The sequence below is a fragment of the Camelina sativa genome, chromosome 8 (assembly GCF_030686135.1).
Source record: "Camelina sativa cultivar CO46 ecotype springtype chromosome 8, ASM3068613v1".
Classification (NCBI taxonomy): domain Eukaryota; kingdom Viridiplantae; phylum Streptophyta; class Magnoliopsida; order Brassicales; family Brassicaceae; genus Camelina; species Camelina sativa.
In genome coordinates, this window is record NC_141887.1 from 9,436,724 (window position 1) to 9,456,953 (window position 20,230).

Sequence of the window (20,230 nt, forward strand, 5' to 3'; positions counted from 1 at the left end):
CTTTTATTGGAACTATATATGTGTTACATTTTTTTTCATGGATGATAAAAATTTATCTTCTTTACCTACCAACTGCGAGGCAAGATATTCTTGTTGCGGGCAAACGTAAATTAGCATAGCCTTTGATTGTGTGTGTATCAGATAGTTTCCAACTAATTAATATCGAATTAGCATTTCGAAATTGCGAAAGAGATATAAACTATGAATGAAGCCAGGATCTTAGTGTTTTCAAACACGAAATATGCCTATGAAAATGAATCAAACGGCTCTAGTTCTCAATCTTTCGGATGTTCTCTTAGGGAACCAAAATTATGGTCACCACTTATAGTGAGAGAGTAGATGTGTTCCACATGAGACATTAAAATAAATTGTCCGGTTCAAAAAGAAAATGATTTCATTCATCAACCAGCTATTACAAGAGACTCCTTTATCAAAATCAACATATTCCCTAGTAATACTATTTTGGTAGAAGAAAGACAACGTATTTAAATAGAAAGGTTTCCAACAAAAATTTTGATGAATAGCGACTGTGACTATAAGTTTTTTTCTTTTTTCTTTTTTGAATAATTAAGAGATTTTGGATCCAGGCCTATACATTCCTTTAGATCCGGGAACATAACAGATTATACAAAGTGGTGTATCTTTTCATTTTCAACGTATACACATGTTCTAATAAGCGTTCCTACAACACATAAACATACCAATACTCAATAAGGACCGAGCGAAACATCTAGTTAGTTTTAGATAAAGTAAACATACAATTAAAAAAAAATGATCTCTAAGAGTAAAACACGCATGTATTGGTAGTTTTGGCGGAGCTACAATCCAGAAACCGAACATAAGACAGGTAGTTAGAACTTGGAAGGTGAATTTGGATAATTTAGAAAAATGGAAACAATACAACCCCCCTTTCTTGGGCCGATAAGATAAGAATGCGAAGAAGACACCACTCTGAAAATCTCTGAGGCCAATTTCATGGCCGACTTCGGAAACCGCATTTTTAGCCAGTGAACGGCGCCCTTAATACCTTACATACACATTTCTCAATTCCATCATTATAAAAAAATATATACAAAATACAAGAAAAAACCAACAACAACAAAAAAAACGGTAGACGAAGACGACAAAAAAAAAAAAAGAAAAAAAAAAAAAGAAAACAGAAAAAAGACTTTCGAAAAACAAAAGTTCAAAAAATAACGAGATTTTTTAGTTATTGAACTTTTTTTGGGGCCATAACACATGCCACGATAAACGATTCTCCTAGTAGTAGTAGTATCTCAAACGGTGACCTATCTAAACGATCAAATTTGGCCTTTACCAGTTATTATCATAATTAAACGATATATATCACGTAGATTCAGATGTGAGATTACTAAAAAACATCTCAATTATTTTCACAATCTTGACTCAAGTGTTTTTGGCATGTGGATAAGGGTGTGTGTGTTTTTTAAGTCTCTAGTTTTAGAATATCACTAGTCTAACTCTATTTCTTCTTCTACGCTATAACTATAAAGTAACTACATGTTTTCTACTAGTTTTTAGAATTAAAAAACTAGAATGATATATATTCTTACATTATCTAGTTACTCTATTTTGGATTTAAAAAAAAAAGTAAAATATAACATTGAAAAAAATTTATAGTTATTTCAAACGGTTTTCAGATTTGATTCATAAGTCATAAGTTTTTATAAGTTTTGGTCTAATACTTGAATTCATATCGTCAAAATTTTGCTAACCATCCGAAATATAGATCTTTATCCGAATTAGTAATAGAATTTCGATTTTTAACTCTTAACTATCGAAATTATCGGAATCCGAACCATGACTAAATGGTCCACTATACCGTATATTCCTAGTAGTTTTATTTTATATATAGTTACGCCTATTTATACGCAGTTCACGTCTAGTACCTGTCCCAGTCGGACACTTCTGGCTTCCCCCAGTCACCGCCTAACAGAGCTTGACTATACAAAAATAATTGCATCAACATTTTATTTCCGAAAGTAACCCCAAAATGTATAAATGGTCAGTTCCAAATCTCTCTGTAAAAGGAGTGAGGTCACAACCCCACGTGGGATACGACGAACTACATCAGTGGCACAGACTCGTAATATACAGTAACCTCCAAGGTCATTTTAATAGCTCCATCCCCTTATAAGCAATAGCCACAAGTCTCTTTGCTAATTACATTTTACACTCATCTCTTCTCTCTCTCTCTCGGCGTCCTTCATTATGGGAGGTGTCACCGTCGTATTTTTCTTCCTTCTTCTCATCGCCACCGCCACGGCCGCCAAGCCCGGCTTCTCCTTCCGTGACGGTAAGCCTTACTTTACACCTATACATAAACGCTATTTTGTCACAAAATTGTTTTAATTTTATATCCACAATTCCGATTTAAATCACCCAAAAAAAAAAAAATCGGATCCTATCCAAATTCCTATATTCTAACTTTGGTTATAGTAAAGTTATGGCCATCTCATTTCTTTTTTCGTGAAATGGTATTTAAATAAAGTGGTAAACTATATGTTGAGATCGAGTTTATAATATGAGTAATCAATATTATGCTGTAGTGGTAGTAGTAGTAGCTAATAAATATCATTGAATTTTCTAGAATAGTAATGATGATATTATACTCGTACGAACCTGCCTCTGCCATAGCCGTATATATGTACTTAAGAAGCGAATAAAAATAGTGAAAAAAAAAAAATCGTTCTCCATACGCTTTAGATTGTTTTTGTAATTTTACAATTTTGCCCATGTTTCTGACACAAAACACAACACGATAAAGTGTTTTGGACATTACCAATCAATGAAGTTTGAGAGTAAGTAAGTAGGTCCTTTGTTCATGTGTCTTAACAGGCCCAATGAGGCTGTCTTCGGATACACTTCACGTGCCTTAATGTCTTTTTTTTTTCAAATTCCAAAATTATTTACAAGGGTAATTTGGTCATTTCAGGTATCTTACCAAACGGCGACTTCGAGCTAGGACCAAAACCATCAGACCTGAAAGGAACAGAAGTGGTGAACAAGCTGGCGATACCAAACTGGGAAGTCACAGGGTTCGTCGAGTACATTAAATCAGGACACAAACAAGGAGACATGCTCCTCGTCGTTCCCGCCGGTAAATTCGCGGTGAGGCTTGGGAACGAAGCGTCGATCAAGCAAAGGCTTCGAGTGGTGAAAGGAATGTATTACTCGCTCACTTTTAGCGCTGCTAGGACTTGTGCTCAAGACGAGAGGCTTAACATATCTGTTTCACCCGACTCCGGTGTGATCCCGATACAGACTGTGTATAGTAGTAGTGGGTGGGATTTGTATGCTTGGGCGTTCCAAGCCGAAAGTGACGTTGCCGAAGTTGTGATTCATAACCCAGGTGTTGAGGAAGATCCAGCTTGTGGTCCTCTCATTGATGGTGTTGCTATGAGATCTCTTTACCCTCCAAGACCAACCAACAGTACGTTATTATTACTATACTCTGTTTTATACTCTGTTTCTTGCTCTGTTTTTGTGATTCTTGAACTTGTGATGTTATTTTAGTGATGATTGTTCTATGTTTGATTTGACAGAGAACATATTGAAAAATGGAGGATTTGAGGAAGGTCCATTAGTACTACCTGGCGCGACAACAGGAGTTTTGATCCCACCGTTCATTGAAGACGATCACTCTCCTTTACCAGGTTGGATGGTCGAGTCTCTCAAAGCGGTCAAGTACGTAGATGTAGAACACTTCTCAGTCCCACAAGGTCGCCGAGCCATTGAGCTTGTAGCGGGCAAAGAGAGCGCCATCGCTCAAATCGTTCGAACAGTCATTGGGAAGACTTACGTGCTGTCTTTCGCTGTTGGAGACGCCAACAACGCTTGCAAAGGATCAATGGTGGTAGAGGCTTTTGCAGGTAAAGAGACACTTAAGGTCCCTTACGAGTCGCGTGGCACAGGAGGGTTCAAACGAGCTTCTATCCGGTTTGTGGCGGTTTCGAACCGATCTAGGGTTATGTTTTACAGCACTTTCTATTCCATGAGAAGCGATGATTTCTCGTCATTGTGTGGACCTGTCATCGATGATGTCAAGCTTATAAGCGTTCGTAAACCATAGATGAATCACAAAATCCTAATACAAAAAGATGCAGCGTGTGTGGGCTTTTTTATTTTTACTTAAATTTGTCTTTGGTGTGTTTTCTATAGGCAGATGGGGGCCTTGCTTATATTGTTTTTTCTTGTATGACAAGGCAAAAGAAACGTTGCCGTTACTTATCTTATGTATGTAGGCCTTTTAAAAAATTTATATGGAGAGTTCGTTACAAACTTTACAAATGTGTGTGTATGCATATCTGATTAATTTACTAGTACATAAATCTTATTTCCAATAAAAGAGCATTCTAAGTTGGATGATGTCTTTAAGTGACAATTGCTTAATTCGATGATGTCAGATAGGTAACGAGGTCAGCATCATTAAGTTGATTTGTGTTTTTCTTAGTTAAGTTGACAAGGAAGATGACTTCTAAGTTGTAACAACACTCATTGAGAAAGACTTGTAATGTCTCCTAGCCGTTGAAGCATAAGGACTGACTAAGGAGCACTTGATCTTCGAGTCTACGGTGTTTTTATCTTTTCCCCAAGCAACAAGCAAAAAAATACCCTGCTTTAGTAACTTAACCGACATAGTACCTAGTGCCACCCACCACCAGAGAACGGAGAGTCGGGAGCATCCCATATTCAAGCACGAGATGGGGAGGGGGGACTAAATGATCATGGGCCTCCACTCTCCAAACAAAATAAACGAAATAAACATTAGGAGAAACTTATCCCAATAAGGCGATAAGTATCCTCCAAATTGCACCAAAGCAACAGAAGAAGAAAATATTTAGCATGTAAGTTCGTTAAACCAGCATAAGGGTCACTCACATTCATTACAATAAGTTTGGTAAAACAGTAATGTTTAGAAACCTAATTCATAACAAAACACACTAGAGAGGGACTCATCTCATATTTTCATTAAAGAAATGCACTCTGACAGCTGTAACCAGACCTCCCGAGCGTTCAAGTTCACAAACCACAGAGTCTCCGGCTTTCAGATTGTACTTTCGACATAGACCCGCCCAACCATTGAAACAAACTGATTTACCATCGGCATAGAATTTAGTAAGGCCATTTATTTTATCATTGGGAAGAAGGTAACTCATGGTAGAATCATGGGGACCAAACTTCAAGCCATACATCTGAATCACCGGTTTGGGCACATACTAGTTGCATCATAGAACATGGGAAATAGAGAGAAAAGGCAAGTCTTAGCTGTGAAGGCAACAGACATAAACTATTAATTTAATGAATCAAACAGACTCTTGAAGCACCTATCTATTATTACCAGAACGTCAATCTTTTTGGCCAGCGTTTTCACAAAGTAGGGGTTCTCGGGGTTCAGAAGGTATCGCTCAGGGTTTTTGATATCAGCACAACCCTCTTTCGCTCGGCCATTGGTGCCACCATTTGCTGAGAATTCCACTAAACCAGAAACAGAAAGAATCAAACTTTGGCACTTAGAGAGAAAAGAAAACAAATAGTACTGAGTTTGAAAATTTGAATGGCCTTTACCAGAAGCAGAGGCAGAGGCAGCAGTGGCTGTATCCTTGTAAGAACTCTGGGTATTAGAATGAAGAGGCTCAGTTTCGGGTTCAACTTCAAGAGGTACATCCATGATCTCATCCCCATTATTCTTAAAGATTTGCACTTCAAGAAACATCGTGTCATCGTGTCTGAAGAACAAGTTGTCATTTGGACCTAAATGGTTGTCATCCACAAACTCATCCCAGTCTTCTTCTATCATATACAGATCGTCCTTCTCTCGCTCAAGCCAGAGTTGCCAGGAATTTCCCCAACGAACACTAATCACAACACTGTGCTCGAAATCCCCAGGCGTGCTTCCCACAAACTCATCCGGAATAATCCTCTTCATAACAAACCCATAGATCAGAACAGTTGACAACAACAACAACAAAACAATACTGACATTAGAAAGAGGAAACATGAGACTAAAGGCTATCACACAATTTGCAAAACATGAGTTTAATCGCTAATGAAACAACAGGCCAAGTAAAGGTACCCATATGAAGAGATACAATAGGCCAATAAGTAACAAGAAATTTCACAAAATATAGACAAAGCAGAACAAGAAGCCATAAAAATCTCCCCAAACGCTTCTTGAAAGATAGAAAGATCTGAGCTTTTTCGAACAACAGCAACAACAAACAGATAATGCTACAGTATCTGGTAATAACAGGTGTACAAAATCAAAGAAACTCCATTTCTCGAAAGATTAGAGAGGAGGATAGTAATATTGGGCATACCATGGATTTAGATTTCCAGTTTTGTCCTGAAGACAGAGACTTCCAAAAGCAAGGCTTGCTCACATTTGCTTGTATCTTACCAATAACACCCTTAGGCAACATTTTTCTTCTCTTCGAAGCTGGATTGATTCTGAAATTAGGGTTTGTAAGATGGCTTTGCATCTGTAGTCAAATCAGAAACGACATTAGGTTGACGAAAAGATTAAAAAAAAAAAAAAGCAAACCTTTAATGTCTTATTTGGACTTTCTTACTTCACTTCTTCGATCGTCTCTTTCGATTGCTATAAACCCTAAAGTGACTGATGAGAGACAGAGCAGAACGAAGAAAGAAGCAAACTTGTTCGGTCAAGGGGGGAAATTTCTTAATAGGTCAAGAACAAAATAAAGAAAAGAAAGAGCGTAAAAAGCAAGTAATTACGTTAAAAGTAACGTCGCCGGAGCGTGAACTGAACGCACCGTCACAGTCGAAGGAAGCTTTACTCTCGCTGCGACTGCTCTTCTTCCTCAAATCTCTCTGCTTTAAAGAAGTGAGAGAGACTGAGAGAGGAAGGACTCAAAACCTGCCAAATCTACTGTCACTTTGACTCGTACGGATATTTTTGTGCCAAACATTATTATTGGGCCTGACCTGAGACCCATTGAGAGAAACTGGTCCATCTTAGTCTTGAATCGACGAAACACTCATCGGTGTGTTTACTCTTTTAGTTAAGGTGACATTAGTCTAAACTTTTTTTTTTTTTTCAGTCAGACGGATTACAATTCTGACATTAGTCTAAACTTACCAGCACAGTATTTTGACATCTTAAACATACAAGGTTTGTTTAAACAAACATTTAGCATTACAACATTTGAGTTGGTAGAGATATTGTTACTAGTAGCGAGGACTAGTCTTGCCTTCGTTGACGAAATGCACTCTAATAGCCGAAACCAGACCACCTGACCGTTCAATTTCGCAAACCACAGAGTCTCCGATGTGCAGGTTATGCTTCCGACGTAAATTCGACCACCCATTGAAAAAATGGTGCCCGTTATAGAGCCTTAGAATGCCTTCCACTTTTTTGCCCCCGGGGAGAAGGTAGTTAATGGTGGAATGAAGAGGACCAAACTTCAAGTCATACCTATGAATCGCCGGTCGGCTTACATACTAGTAGTTGCACATACAATGGGAAACAGGGAACAAAGACAAGTCTTAGCTTTAAAGGGAAACAAAGAAAAAACTAACAATGTAAACACTGCTATTATTACCAGAACGTCATTCCTTTTTGTCACCGCTTTCACAAAGTAAGGGTTTGGGGGATTCAAGAGGTACTGCTCAGGATTTGTGACATGACGACCTTTTCTTCCTCGGTCATTTGTTCCTCCACTTTCTGAGAATTCCGCCAAAAACAGAATGAAACTTAACAAATGATAGTTTTGAGTTTGAGGAGTATTAAGATTGATTATTTCCATCTAAATAGCCTTACCAGAAGCAGAAGCAGAGGCAGTGGCTGTCTCCTTGTGAGAATTTTGGGACTTAGGACGAAGCGGTTCAGTTTCAGGTTCAACTTCAAGAGGTACATCGATGATCTCTATCCCATTACTCTTAAAGATTTGCACTTCAAGATTCATTGTATCATCGTATCTGAAGAATAAGGTATCATTTGGACCTAGATGGTTGTCATCCACAAACTCATCCCAATCTTCTTCTATCATAAACAGATTGTCCTTTTCTCGATCCAGCCAGAGTTGCCAGGAATTTTCCCACCGAACACTAAGCACAATTCTGTGCTCGAAAGCCCCGGGCGTGCTTCTTACAAACTTTTCCGGAATCATCCTCTTCATAGACCCAAAAAAACAGAACAGTTGACAACAACAAAACAATTCTGACATTAGAAACAAGAAACATGAGCCTAAAAACTATAGCTTTCCATAGGAAAACACGGGCTTAAAATATTAGTTTGTAGGTCAAGCAAATGCAGAGAAAAGGTACCCAATAACATTAAAAGCAAAGAGAAGAAGCAATTCGACAGAGGAAGCGTCACATGTTTAACCGAAACTAGAAACCATATATTCTTGTAACAAAGCAAATTCAAAAGAAAGAATCGAAAGAACATTAAGTTACCATGGATTTAGACTTCCAAGTTTGCCCTGGAGACGGACACTTCCAGAAGCCAGGCTTGCTCGCATTTTTTTGGAACTTATCAACAACATTCTTGGCCACCATTTTTCTGTAAATTAGGGTTTGTGTTTTGTAAGATGACTTGCATTTGTTAATAACATCAGCGCCACACAACAAAAAAAAAAAAAAAAAAAAAAAAATTGGAGAAGAAAAAAAAAGAACAAACAATTTGTACGGACAAGGGGAGAATATCTCATTCAGGTCGGAAAAAAATAAAGAAAATAACGTTTCCGAAGACTGACCTTAGGTTGGTACCGCCGGAGCGTGAACTGCAAGTACCGACACAGTTGAAGAAAGCTTCCCCTCGCTGCGGCTACTCTTCTCCGTCAATTGAGAGTGACTTACGTCTTCTGGGAGAGACTAGAGAGAGAGAGAGAGTTGAATGTAACATGCCGAAATGATGATCACCTTTAACTCGGTACGGCAATTTGGAAAAAGAAAATTATTACTGGGCCGGATATAGCCCATTTAAAAGCCTGTCCCATATGAAAGTTGAAAATCATGATGATAGTGAAATGACAACACTTTAAAGCTCCATCAGACTGAACATATCTTATCAGTAAACAAAATTGAATGATATGAATTGGCATGTTTATCCAAATTTTACAGAGCAGATTCTATATGGTTATGCGCTCCATCGAAAGAACATGGTCATACAATGTCGCAAAAAGGTAGAAGCTTGTTCAGGAGAATAACTGGTTCGGGTAAATTGGTTGCGTCACTTACTACTGCTTCCAGTACTGCAGTCAAGAATCGAATAGGTACGAAAGCAGAGGAGCCACGACTGCTACACTTAAACTGTTTCCAAGCATAGCGTATCTGCACAAAAAGGGGAATTCATGAATTTCTTTTTACAGTGTAGTTGGCAACATCGGTTTGTTATAAGCATAGATTCATACTCCACATATCGAACACAAAGTAGTGAGAAATAAGGGTATAATGAGGTTAAATTCTATTTTGGAATATCAAAAATGAGCCTCTGTTATAGTTGGATTTACGTAATCTATATATTTCGTAGCGTTTTCTGTTGTGTGTGTAATGGTATGAAACAGCGTACCTTTGACGAAGGCTTATGTGCTTGGGGAACTCAAAATCCTCAGGGAATGAGTGAAAGTTAGCTACCTAATCAAACAGAAACCCAAAATATTATTTTTCACTGAACAAAAGCTGATCCATCTCATAAACGAGGCATTGGTAGTAAAAATAAACTGTGCTTAACCTCTCTCGGGGTGAAGTATCTAAGCCGTTGCTCCTTCAAACAAGATTCTTTACCCTTGATTTTTGGCTGCGCGGTCACGGATTCACGATAAGCATTTCTTTTCACTTGTAGCAAGTAAAGGAAAATGATATTGTATACTTGATGGAAGAACATACCTGGACAGTTGCCAAGAAGGAACCAGTGCCTTTAACATATCGATAATAACTCTTTGTAAAACAACAGCATCTCTTTGAATCAGGGTAAACAATGTCCATTGCGTTTCCCCATCTCTCTATCAAACTTACTGGTACTAGATATTGATCTACAGAGTCTGGAACAGAATCGTCTTCTTGTCCATTACAATCTTTGGACCCATTCTCAGAGTCATCAAAACTACTTGGCTCGCGATCAACTTGCGCAGCTGACTCGAGAAACTTCTCTACTGGTTCGCAAAACTTAAGTAATTTATCCAATCCCTCTTCTGTTTGACAATCTCCAAACTCCACCTGATCATCACGCCCATATAACGGGTCTGGAGACCAGACTAGTTTGTAATTACTGTGTTGGGACTTAAATGGCAGAGGCTTTCTTTTTGCCTACAAAGTAACCAGAAAAATCAAATGATTTCAAAGTTTATACACCTTCATAATCAGCATATACTAGTACATTCTCAGAGTACTAGTAGAAATAACAGTTTTGGATACACAGATTTGCAACAAATGGTACTACGTATTCACAAGGTAAAGAGAACGTACCAGACAAAAATAGCGTGGTCTTGAATACGGCACACCAAACTGCAACGGACTCAAAACAAACTCTTGTGTGACATAATCTAATTTTGTTAATGTATCAATCATTTCCATATGTGTATCCGAAGTCTGCACCAACAAAACACCACCCAATAAGCAAAAAAATGTGGCGAAATTACCAGAAGATAAATCTGTTTATAACTCAGCTCGTAAGCAGAGGCAAACACAAACCTCAAATCCAACAACATTCTCTACAAATAACATCTGAGGAGGCTTAGTTGTATGAGGTATAAGCTCAAGAATCCTGAGAAACGAAAATGCCCGAGCATCACCAGAGTGTTTCTGAAGGCCTAACCACAAAAACTGTTTAGTTATCCTCCAACACAATCCCCCACAGATAAACAAGTAACAACAGAGAGAAAAAAAAAATCACCTTGACGAGTATAAGGTTGACAAGGAGGAGAAAGAAGCCAAGCATCTGCATTATACTTATCTAGATCATCAGCAGTGAGACTCTGAATATTTCCCTATGAAACAAAGAACCAAGTCACACAATCGATAATTTTGCAAATGTAACAATGCCTTGCTTGCATCAACCAAACTAGTTAAAAAAAAACAAATCTCAAAATCAAAATCAAATTGTGTAGACGATCTTAACAAAGAAGAAACCTGATAAGGACGGTGTTTGAAATTATGCTGATAAACATCATTAGCAGAATCATTGATCTCAAAAGCTTCTACTACTTCTGCGACTACGCCCGACGCCGTCAAAGAGTATCTCTAAGAGCAAAACGACACATAAATTAGGGTTTTAGAAACAGAGTAGACTACACAACACCATCAACAATAATATCAAGAATTAGTGGTGCAGGGAGAGGAGAGTGTTTACCATCCCACCGATTCCACTGTAGAAGTCGAGAACTCGCCATGGCTTCTTCTCATTGATTCTCGGCAAGCCTAGTTCCGCCATGGCTTCTTTCTTCTTCTTCGTTCTCTGCTCAATTTTTGGGAGTTTTTATTTATTTTTCTTTAATACCTTTGGGTACAATCAAATTAAACATTTTACTAGGGATTGGACCGGCACAAAACCTGCGGGGTTAATTTTAAAATAACTAAGTTTGTAATTAGGTTTGGATTATGCCGAGTTACATTTATAATTATGAATGTTAAAAATGTTATTAACATTGATAATCTAACTTTATACCAATTTATTTTCAGTTTGGTTTGGAAAGAAGATGATTAGATGTAAGTACATTAAAAAATAGTAAAAGAAAGATAGTATATCTGTTTATGTATTTCTGGAATCTGTCCCATTCCATCTACGGTATGTCCTTTTTTTTATCTTATAATCGTAGTTTTAATAATATTTTATTAATTTAAGATTGTATATTTTAGTCCAACAAATAAGGAAGTAGGTAAAAGATTCACATCCACATGACATTTTATTTGTAAATATAGTTATTTGGTATAACATAAACTTATATTGGTTTACCTTCATCAAATTTCTAAACGTTTGAAATAATAACCGCTTCACCATAAATTTTGGATTCACATAAAATTTAATTTAACTATCGTAATTTTATAATTTCATCTTGATATATTTATTTCTTGTTCTTTTTCTATGGAAAAATAGTTTATATAATGTTTATATTTTTTTTAAATTACCCATTCTCGTCTCGTATCTGATCTTCCCTGTACATTAGATTTTTTAATTAATTATATATTAGTAAAACTAAAATTATTTGGGGTTAATTTCTGTGAACTAAACCTATGGACCAACCCACACTTTTGTGCAGGGTTTTCATTTTTTTTTTTTTAATTTTGTTTAAATTGTTTATATTAGACAATTTATTAAAAATAGTGAGAAGACATATAATATATAAATTTTGACAGAAAACATAAATTTGTCTAATTTAATTCAACCCAAAGTCAGTCTTTAGGAGCCATAATTATAGAAGTCCATTATAGTAAGTATTGATAAAATAAAAAATGAAGTTAAAAATATTTAAAAACTAATATTATTATTATTTTGGTAAAAATAAAAGAAAAATAAAAAAATAATGAGTCAAAACAGTATATGCAATTCAATTTGATCATGTAGAAGTTACAAAAAACTTTTTCAAAGTTGTAAAGGTTGCATTCATAAAAATTACAGATTCAAAATATAACTTTGTAGTTAATTATTTTAAATGAAACTTTCTGATTGTTTGTTTAAATGGATATATGTCATGTTTTTTTGTTTTTTGGTATCCCTAAGTGTGCTCCCTAATTAATATTATAGATATATGATTATTTGTTTCTATCTAATTGTATTAAATTGATTTGTTATTTTCGTAAATATCTCACAATTTAAAACCAAATCAAATATGTTTACATATATATATATATATATATATATATCTAATTTTCGATTTAAATTCTTTGATTATTATGGAAGCAAACTTTAAACTTTAAACCATTTCAAAAAATATAGGGTAATTTTTATTTTATAATTAATTTCATAATTATTGTTTCCATAAATATTAGATTTTTGACTAACAGTTTTTGTTTACCATATATTGTTTATTTTTTATTTTTAATTATATAAGTAATTGAAAATGTTTGGCAACATGGATATATGTCATGTTTTTTTGTTTTTTTTGTATCCCTAAGTGTGCTCCCAATTAATAGTAGATATTTTATTGTTCGGTTTACTAGTAGAGAACCATACCAATCTTGTTCGGTTTACTGATAGAACCATGTTTTTCAGAAAAAAAACGAAGAATTTGTCGTTTTCCTTTCTCAATTAGCATAGAAAACCCTAAAAGTAACCAATATTTGCAAAATAACACCTACCTTACAAAAATAAAACACAAATCAGTAATCTTGTATGAGAGAATAAACCTAAAAAAAAAGTGAGTTATGTTGTAGTTTAGTTTACTGTATGTCTAATTAATCTTTCACGGGGCTAGAAAAATCTACATGACAAATTAACAATGATCTATCGTCGGACATTTCTTATGTCAATGCTTATGACGGTTGATTCATACCATATGCATGTATAAGGCTGTAGCTAGCTTTGAATGGTTTTAGTGAGACATTAAAAAGTAATAAATTTTTGTTTATTTAACAAGTTTATCTTTGCTATTGCTTTTGTTATAAAAATTGACTTCAACCGTAAGAATTTTTGTTTATTTAACAAGTGATATATGTGTACTTTGGTCTGGTCATCGACGGGTCTCTCTCATTTGCTCGTTAGAAGAAGCACTATATATCTATGTATAAGAGTTTATATTATACTATTACTTATTTTACTACGCTAATGTGTTCTAACTTCTAATTAACATGGATTTGCATTTAATATGACTAAAGCTATACAAAGGATGATTTTTTATGATTTTTTTCTGTATCAGAAAGATTGATTTTATATATGTTTTAATCAATTAATGCTAATAAACTGTGAATTTCAATAATTAATAAATGAGAATTTAAAAGTTTGATGGATTACTATTGATTAATAATTATAAAAATATGTTATTATAAATAAAGAATGCATTTCTAGCTAAACATTAAAAAAAAAATTAATCTATGTGAAAATCCTAAAACATCATCTGATAAGACTTAGTTTGCCAGCAATTTATGTAGCTATAAGTTAGATGAACATGATGACTATATGTTAGTTATAATCAAATTGTGTTTAATAATTAACGATATGATTTGGGAATTATGTAATACTATATATATTGATAAGCTGGAATATTAGTATTAATAATGCATTGTAATTTGTGAATGTTGATATATAAATACTACTAGTATACATCTAAATCGAATCTTATCATTGATGGTTTTGAAATTCAAAGTGGGGAAGACGTTCACCATGATGCATGATAATAATACCTAAGACGTACTTTCACTGCACTAAAACCAAAGAAGAATAAAATGATGAATGAACTTAAAAATGGGGAAAAAAACGGAAGATTCTTTAGTAAAAAAGCCAATTAGTGCAACCCTTTAACGCAAAAAAATAAAAGCTAAGCAATGGATTATAGATTTATAGTAGCAGACATTAAAGACTGCTTGTCTTCTTTTTTTGACCCGTTGATGATAATCTTAACTACACCTCTATGAGTTTATTGAAATGAGGAATCTTTTGCAAAGTGCAACGTGCATGAGGACACGTACGTGCGTGTACGCTTGCTTATATACAAGTTTAGAGTCCAAAATCCAAATCATATGATAGTAGAACGAACAATAAATTAAAGGAAAATAGATCAAACATATCAAGCGGGTGTATCTGTAATCTGTGCGAAACGGCCAGATATAACGTACAAGTGGTAAAAGTTGAATAATGAACATGAAAAAAAAATGAATCCATGTACACAAATAAAAAAATAAAAAAATGAAGTGTGCCAAATGTGGTAATTTTCTAACATTACATGCTACTAGTTAAAAAAGTTACGGGATGAACTATATTTTTTAATTTTAATTGGTCGGCTTTTTAACAAATAATTACTGATAACATAAATAATATATGCTTTTGATAATTAATTAGTTATTCTCATGCATTTTTCTTTCGATTGGTGGTAAATACTCATTATCCTCAAGCCACATCTTAATAAAAGTACACGTACAACTATTATGGATGCTTACTCTTGATTTACCTTTTAAAATTTAAAATTTTATTATTGTTCACACCTTTTTTTTTTCTATAGGCATTGGATTGAACAAAAGGTTTCGTTGTGGTCCATGGATCTATCCATTTCAAACATTTACTAGATTTTCTGTTTGGTTTAACAGAAACCTCCTTTCCTACTAAAATTTAGATGATAAAAATAATTGCTTAATATAGCATTTGCATGCACTTAATTTGGATTTTAACTAGTCGATCAACAAGTCGATCAAGTGCTTCAAACTACGAGAGAATCGTGGTTGTAGAATCAGAATGCAGCAAGTTTAACAAAAGTAAGAATAGATTAAAACAAACGTACGCGTACTAGCTAGCTAGGAAACCGATCACATTAGAACAAAACGCTTCCGGAAAATTTCGAATTGCCTACATTCTAAAATAACCAGAAGAGGGTGCTACGAGATATGAGAGGAGACAAAGGAAAGCAAAAAACAAATCATCACGACATAAAGGGTTGCCGGGTCGGTATCTTGCTCCAATTCTTCATCAGTACTCTCTTCTTTTGCTGCTTTCTGATGAATCCAAAGAATAAAAGATATGATTAAGCTACTGTTGTTAGTCTATATACAAACACTAGCATATATACACTTACATAATAGAGTAGTAAATGTTAAGAACTCGTACAGTCCAAATATATGTATATGTTGAGGCTTGTGATTTGAATTTTAGAACTATTGTTGCAAAATGAAATTAAGTTACTTGAAGATGATGGGACTAATAGGGTGGTTCGGTGGCAGGTTCCTTTGGTGCGTTACACCTGAAGCACTCTGACCTGCTTGCGAAGTTATGTTCGTTGCAGCCTGACCTATATATACAAACCAAATTAGTTTCTACAATATGCTAATTATACATATATACTAAGATATATAAATGGTCGTTTTAGCTTATGTACGTAAGCCAGCATGCATGAGTTAATATATGTTACGTGATGAAGTAAACCCATGAACCATACACATAAAAATAAAAAAAAACAAAGTACCTTGGGCAAATCCAATCTCCAGATTTCCAAGGAGAACGGCCTGTGCCGCCACCACCACTGCTGCTGCCAAAACCAAAAAGGCCACCACGTCTTGGACTAACATTCATGTCTATAAACCCCGTTGTTGCAGCGGCACTTGAGCTTGGGAACTCATCTTTAGCGGCACCGCACTTGAAGCAACTAGACCTGTTGGCAAAATTGTGCGTCCCACAATTCCTAAGGTTGCAATACCAATCACCCGGTCTCACGTCTGGCCCTGTATTGAAACCGAAGGAGTTACCAAAACCGCTGATTAAGTCCGTACTTATGCCGCCCAGTACTCTAGGCTCTCTGCAACGTTGGCATGAATCCCTTCTCTGGAAGTTGAGGTGGCTACACGATCTGCAGTTCCAATCTCCCGGCCTATTCATCTTCTTCTACGTACGTACGGCCCCATTGGAAAAAATTTAGAGTATATAGTTACACAAAACTAAAATCATTTACTTTATTTTACAAAGGTAACCTATATATAGTATGTTTTTTTTATGATTACCTGATTATGTTAAACTGGAAACTAAAAGGAGAGTGGAAGTGAGTAATATATATATAAGAGATGAGGTCTGGAGTTATAGCATATGAAGGTGATGTTGTACTCTCCTCACATATTTATATGGACAAAGCAAATTAAAGTCCACTCCTTTAACAAACCGGGAACATTTTTTGAAGTGAAACTAGGGTTTCAATTGATTTTCACTTTCTCATTTGCTTCAGCCTTAGTGCATTTCCTTTAACGTTGTGTTTCTCCGTAAACTGCGTTTTTCCCAAAAGAAACAAATTTTATCTAATTATATATTTAGAGGACTTTAAATATATCTATCATTTTTAAACCCACTATTTTTAAAAAAGATAAAGAAAATAAAAGGATTCTTTGACCTTTTTGGGACCCCAGCTCGTATATGCTTATAGATTCATTCTTAACAGTATATGCATATATATATATATATAGATTGACGTATACATAAGACAAACTAAAGCTGAGGGATATATAGTTAGCATCTCATTATCTATTTCGAGTGCATGTATGACTTTCACATGCATTATTGATGATCAACCTCTAGCTATGATTGGTAAAAATACTCCCAGTATATATAAATAGACACACACATATAGCTTGATGGAGCTAGGTTCATGGGTGTATAATATGCTCTCGTGCGCGTCAGGAGTAAAGATTTCTCTAGCACTGTTTAAAGCAAAAGTTGCATGGCAACCATTTCAAGGAACGTATCTGTTCCCCTTAGCCGCGGAAATGATGAACGTTTAAAGGAATAACTTCTCCTTTCTTTAGTTTTAGTCTTTTGAAGTTTTAAAATTACTTCCAATATATATTATTCTGAAATTGAATAGTCATGTGTATATCTATTTAGAACTTAGTGGTTCATGAATATTCTCAAACAAAACTTAAGGAAAACATCCAAAACTATATGTTAAAACAAAAATAAGAATCATTAAATGGGAAGTGAGGTTCGTATCTTGACCATCGTTGTGTCCTCTTCATTTGTCTACTAGAAAACAATTTCATTTTACCTTTTTTTTAACTGATGTTTTTTTCTTACTATATTCCACATACAAATTATATATTGTCGTTTGTGGTATTACACCGGAATCGCTTTTGTACCGTCAAATCACCCTTTCCATTGTGGTATACTTGTCTCTCTAAAGTAGAGTCAGCAATAATATAATAAGACAAAATTTCCACAGTAACATATATAAACAAATTATATAAAATTGGACGAAATTTCTAACTTTATTTAATTAATTTTATAATTATTTAGGTTAAACTCTCGTCATTTCATATTTGTAAAATAAAACTAAATAAAGCTCGGATACTACACCAAAATGGTATTCTCGTCAACTATTGCTCAAAATTCTTGGCTATATATATACCACCGTTATATGTTCAAAAATATGTTAACAGGATTTAAACCAAATAAAAAAAGTATGTTAGCACTAACAAGTTTCATAATAGAGGAATGGTTTATATATCGTTTGTTTTAGTTGGAAATCTGATATTACTTCTGTTAAGGACTTAATTAATCTGGTATGCAAGGTTGTCTAGCTAGTTACTAGCTACTTGAATTAAATACAATCGTTCATTGGTAACCAAGTGATGAGCTTCCTTGGTGTTTAAGCGTATAATTATGAATTAAAAAATAGTATATAGTTATGAGTTGCATCAGAGATAGAGGGTCCAAAAAGGTACGAGTCAAAGGACTTTTATGTAGAGCTAGAGGTTAACATAATAACACTTAACAAGATCTCTTTATTTTAGTTGGGTGTGGGCTCCTTGGTTGTTTGTTGGCTTCTTATCGCTCTAATTTACTTAAAATGACATTATGCTTTGACCCAAGATTCTAATCAAAGTACTTTAAATTTTTACAACTTTATATAAAAATGAAGTTATCAAGATGATAAAAAGAACGATGAGGTAACAAATTAAAAAACCATATCGAGTAAAAATCAAGTTGTGGGATCAACTATTGAGTCTATATTTGGCTATATATAATTTTGCATAAATGAAGATTAATTTGAGCACAAAACCCATAAACATCGTTTTTCCAACAATGTTGGTGATGTAGCAAGGACAATAAGAAAATCCACAATACTATACCCATAACTAGTATATAAATTATTTTCAAAAAGTTTGATTTTTTATATGGATTCCTATAAATTGTGAATAAGACAACTAAATGATGTCTTTTAATAGAAAAATTATGTCTTTTAATAAAAAAAATTATGTTACATGAATATGCTTCAATCTAAATAAATCATAATACAACAAAGCTACTGCTCAAAGTAATTACCATATTATAATTGAACAAATATTTATCATAATACAAGAAACACTCTAAAGCTATGGCCAAAGTAATTTACCCATACTAAAGAATTTATCGGCTTGGAAATCTCAGCCGAAATTATCACTTAATTTATTAATATTTTCATTTATTTTATTTTATATTAATTATTCGTTTGCGAAAGTTTACAATTGAGGTGAAAGAAACGAAAGAGTTATTATTAATTTATTATTTTTTTGAACGAGCCGCCAGTTGTATTCTTCTGTGTTCTACACTTCTACTTATGCCCATTCTCTTCACATCACTCTTTTAAAGCCTCATGCCTTCTTTTCATTCACTAAACTCATCATCACATCTCTTCCAAGTTCTTTTAGGTCCGTCTTTCAATTTACATTATTTCGTAACAACTTGATTATTTTTTAGATATTGATTTCAGAAATATATAGCGACAAGAATGCAATTGGCAAATATATGTATATCCGATATGCATAAATAAATTCAATTCTTGTCCTAACTTTTAACCAAAGCAAAGAGTTCAATACATAAGAGAAATTAAAGCAATCGGAGTAGGATTAGTGAGTTTGATACATAATAGTTGCGAAGAAACGAGTTCGTTTCAGTAGATACAAGTTAAAAAAAAAAAAAAAAAAAAAAAAAATCGACATATACCTATAGTGTTATTAGGGTAATTTCGGATGAGTATTCGTTTTGTATCTTTTTCTGTAAAAAACAAGTCTAAAAACTATATTAATTGTGGATCTTGGACATATGATGATTTTTAACTCACTTTTAATATTCCTACATGGGAAGCATTTCCCAAAGATAAATCGAATAGATTCTCTCTTTTCTTTTGTGTTCGTCAGTTTTTCTTTAGCATTCCCCGAGACAATATTGGTGGGTTTATTAACTATAATGATTCTTCATATATTCTCCATACCATTTTAATTTTGTGTTACTTTGTCTCTATTATGATTCTTTTTATATATTCTTTTCTAAGTTATCCAATTTTTTCTTCAATTTCGAGTTAACTTTTACGGCGACTTATGGATAAGGCATATGGCTCGGGAGCCCTGGAATGCAATGATGGACGGAGTCTTGGAAGTTGGATAGAGCGTGAAATCACCATAACCATATATCAATTCGCATACTATTGTATAAATAATTATTTTAAGTTTATGAAAATACAAAAGTCTTTTTGTGTAATTACAAAAAACTTGTTTAAGGTGCATATATAACAAATTAGTTGATTGCCATTTGGCTCTTCAAGTTAGTATGTATATCATACGTGATCTCAAAAAAAAAAAATGT

At 34.3% G+C, this 20,230-nt stretch overlaps 5 protein-coding genes across 12 annotated transcripts; 1 reads left to right on the forward strand and 4 right to left on the reverse strand.

Moving 5' to 3' along the window:
* The first annotated feature begins 1,912 nt into the window (after window positions 1-1,912).
* LOC104706866 (protein DUF642 L-GALACTONO-1,4-LACTONE-RESPONSIVE GENE 2) lies at window positions 1,913-4,311 on the forward strand. The gene is made up of 3 exons (XM_010423093.3): window positions 1,913-2,317; window positions 2,957-3,454; window positions 3,567-4,311. The coding sequence occupies exons 1-3, from the start codon at window positions 2,233-2,235 to the stop codon at window positions 4,091-4,093; spliced, it is 1,110 nt and encodes a 369-aa protein (XP_010421395.2). The 5' UTR covers window positions 1,913-2,232; the 3' UTR covers window positions 4,094-4,311.
* A 549-nt stretch (window positions 4,312-4,860) lies between these two features.
* On the reverse strand, window positions 4,861-6,971 carry LOC104706867 (B3 domain-containing protein At5g25470). Of its 7 annotated transcripts, none has more exons than XM_010423095.3 (6): window positions 6,760-6,971; window positions 6,566-6,640; window positions 6,342-6,471; window positions 5,590-5,944; window positions 5,363-5,499; window positions 4,861-5,240 (listed from the first exon to the last, which is right to left on the reverse strand). In XM_010423095.3, exons 3-6 carry the CDS (start codon window positions 6,441-6,443, stop codon window positions 4,977-4,979), a joined length of 858 nt encoding a protein of 285 aa, XP_010421397.1. In that variant the 5' UTR covers window positions 6,444-6,471; window positions 6,566-6,640; window positions 6,760-6,971; the 3' UTR covers window positions 4,861-4,976. The 7 variants fall into 7 exon arrangements, with proteins under 7 accessions (XP_010421397.1, XP_010421396.1, XP_087318332.1 ...); XM_010423094.3 differs by having other exon boundaries at window positions 6,342-6,503; window positions 6,594-6,640; window positions 6,760-6,914; XM_087462206.1 differs by having other exon boundaries at window positions 6,798-6,912.
* Window positions 6,972-7,057: 86 nt separating this feature from the next.
* Window positions 7,058-8,881, reverse strand: LOC104706870 (B3 domain-containing protein At5g25475). Its single transcript, XM_010423099.3, has 5 exons — window positions 8,742-8,881; window positions 8,443-8,548; window positions 7,805-8,156; window positions 7,587-7,708; window positions 7,058-7,485 (listed from the first exon to the last, which is right to left on the reverse strand). The coding sequence occupies exons 2-5, from the start codon at window positions 8,542-8,544 to the stop codon at window positions 7,213-7,215; spliced, it is 849 nt and encodes a 282-aa protein (XP_010421401.1). The 5' UTR covers window positions 8,545-8,548; window positions 8,742-8,881; the 3' UTR covers window positions 7,058-7,212.
* Window positions 8,742-11,572, reverse strand: LOC104706869 (tRNA (cytosine(38)-C(5))-methyltransferase 2). Its single transcript, XM_010423097.2, has 9 exons — window positions 11,336-11,572; window positions 11,116-11,226; window positions 10,880-10,973; window positions 10,678-10,796; window positions 10,453-10,575; window positions 9,874-10,293; window positions 9,719-9,784; window positions 9,557-9,621; window positions 8,742-9,318 (listed from the first exon to the last, which is right to left on the reverse strand). The coding sequence occupies exons 1-9, from the start codon at window positions 11,414-11,416 to the stop codon at window positions 9,246-9,248; spliced, it is 1,152 nt and encodes a 383-aa protein (XP_010421399.1). The 5' UTR covers window positions 11,417-11,572; the 3' UTR covers window positions 8,742-9,245.
* A 3,805-nt stretch (window positions 11,573-15,377) lies between these two features.
* LOC104706871 (RNA-binding protein csdA) lies at window positions 15,378-16,762 on the reverse strand. Of its 2 annotated transcripts, XM_010423101.3 has the most exons (4): window positions 16,624-16,762; window positions 16,092-16,507; window positions 15,812-15,917; window positions 15,378-15,624 (listed from the first exon to the last, which is right to left on the reverse strand). In XM_010423101.3, exons 2-3 carry the CDS (start codon window positions 16,499-16,501, stop codon window positions 15,827-15,829), a joined length of 501 nt encoding a protein of 166 aa, XP_010421403.2. In that variant the 5' UTR covers window positions 16,502-16,507; window positions 16,624-16,762; the 3' UTR covers window positions 15,378-15,624; window positions 15,812-15,826. The 2 variants fall into 2 exon arrangements, with proteins under 2 accessions (XP_010421403.2, XP_010421402.2); XM_010423100.3 differs by having other exon boundaries at window positions 16,092-16,638.
* Window positions 16,763-20,230: the final 3,468 nt, after the last annotated feature.

Excerpts from the sequence above, each read along its gene's own strand:
- LOC104706871 (XM_010423101.3), bottom strand. The coding sequence starts at position 16,501 with ATGAATAGGCCGGGAGATTGGAACTGCAGATCGTGTAGCCACCTCAAC. Across the intron at positions 15,918-16,091 it reads GGAGATTGGATTTGCCCAAG|GTCAGGCTGCAACGAACATA; the intron begins GTACTTTGTTTT and ends TTGTATATATAG.
- LOC104706866 (XM_010423093.3), top strand. The coding sequence starts at position 2,233 with ATGGGAGGTGTCACCGTCGTATTTTTCTTCCTTCTTCTCATCGCCACC. Across the intron at positions 2,318-2,956 it reads CGGCTTCTCCTTCCGTGACG|GTATCTTACCAAACGGCGAC; the intron begins GTAAGCCTTACT and ends TGGTCATTTCAG. Across the intron at positions 3,455-3,566 it reads CCCTCCAAGACCAACCAACA|AGAACATATTGAAAAATGGA; the intron begins GTACGTTATTAT and ends TTGATTTGACAG.
- LOC104706869 (XM_010423097.2), bottom strand. The coding sequence starts at position 11,416 with ATGGCGGAACTAGGCTTGCCGAGAATCAATGAGAAGAAGCCATGGCGA. Across the intron at positions 11,227-11,335 it reads ACAGTGGAATCGGTGGGATG|AGATACTCTTTGACGGCGTC; the intron begins GTAAACACTCTC and ends TTTTGCTCTTAG. Across the intron at positions 9,622-9,718 it reads GATACTTCACCCCGAGAGAG|GTAGCTAACTTTCACTCATT; the intron begins GTTAAGCACAGT and ends CTGTTTGATTAG.
- LOC104706870 (XM_010423099.3), bottom strand. The coding sequence starts at position 8,544 with ATGGTGGCCAAGAATGTTGTTGATAAGTTCCAAAAAAATGCGAGCAAG. Across the intron at positions 7,709-7,804 it reads TGCCTCTGCTTCTGCTTCTG|AAAGTGGAGGAACAAATGAC; the intron begins GTAAGGCTATTT and ends CGGAATTCTCAG. Across the intron at positions 7,486-7,586 it reads CAAAAAGGAATGACGTTCTG|TATGTAAGCCGACCGGCGAT; the intron begins GTAATAATAGCA and ends TGCAACTACTAG.
- LOC104706867 (XM_010423094.3), bottom strand. The coding sequence starts at position 6,503 with ATGCAAAGCCATCTTACAAACCCTAATTTCAGAATCAATCCAGCTTCG. Across the intron at positions 5,945-6,341 it reads ACTGGAAATCTAAATCCATG|AGGATTATTCCGGATGAGTT; the intron begins GTATGCCCAATA and ends TTTGTTATGAAG. Across the intron at positions 5,241-5,362 it reads CCAAAAAGATTGACGTTCTG|TATGTGCCCAAACCGGTGAT; the intron begins GTAATAATAGAT and ends TGATGCAACTAG.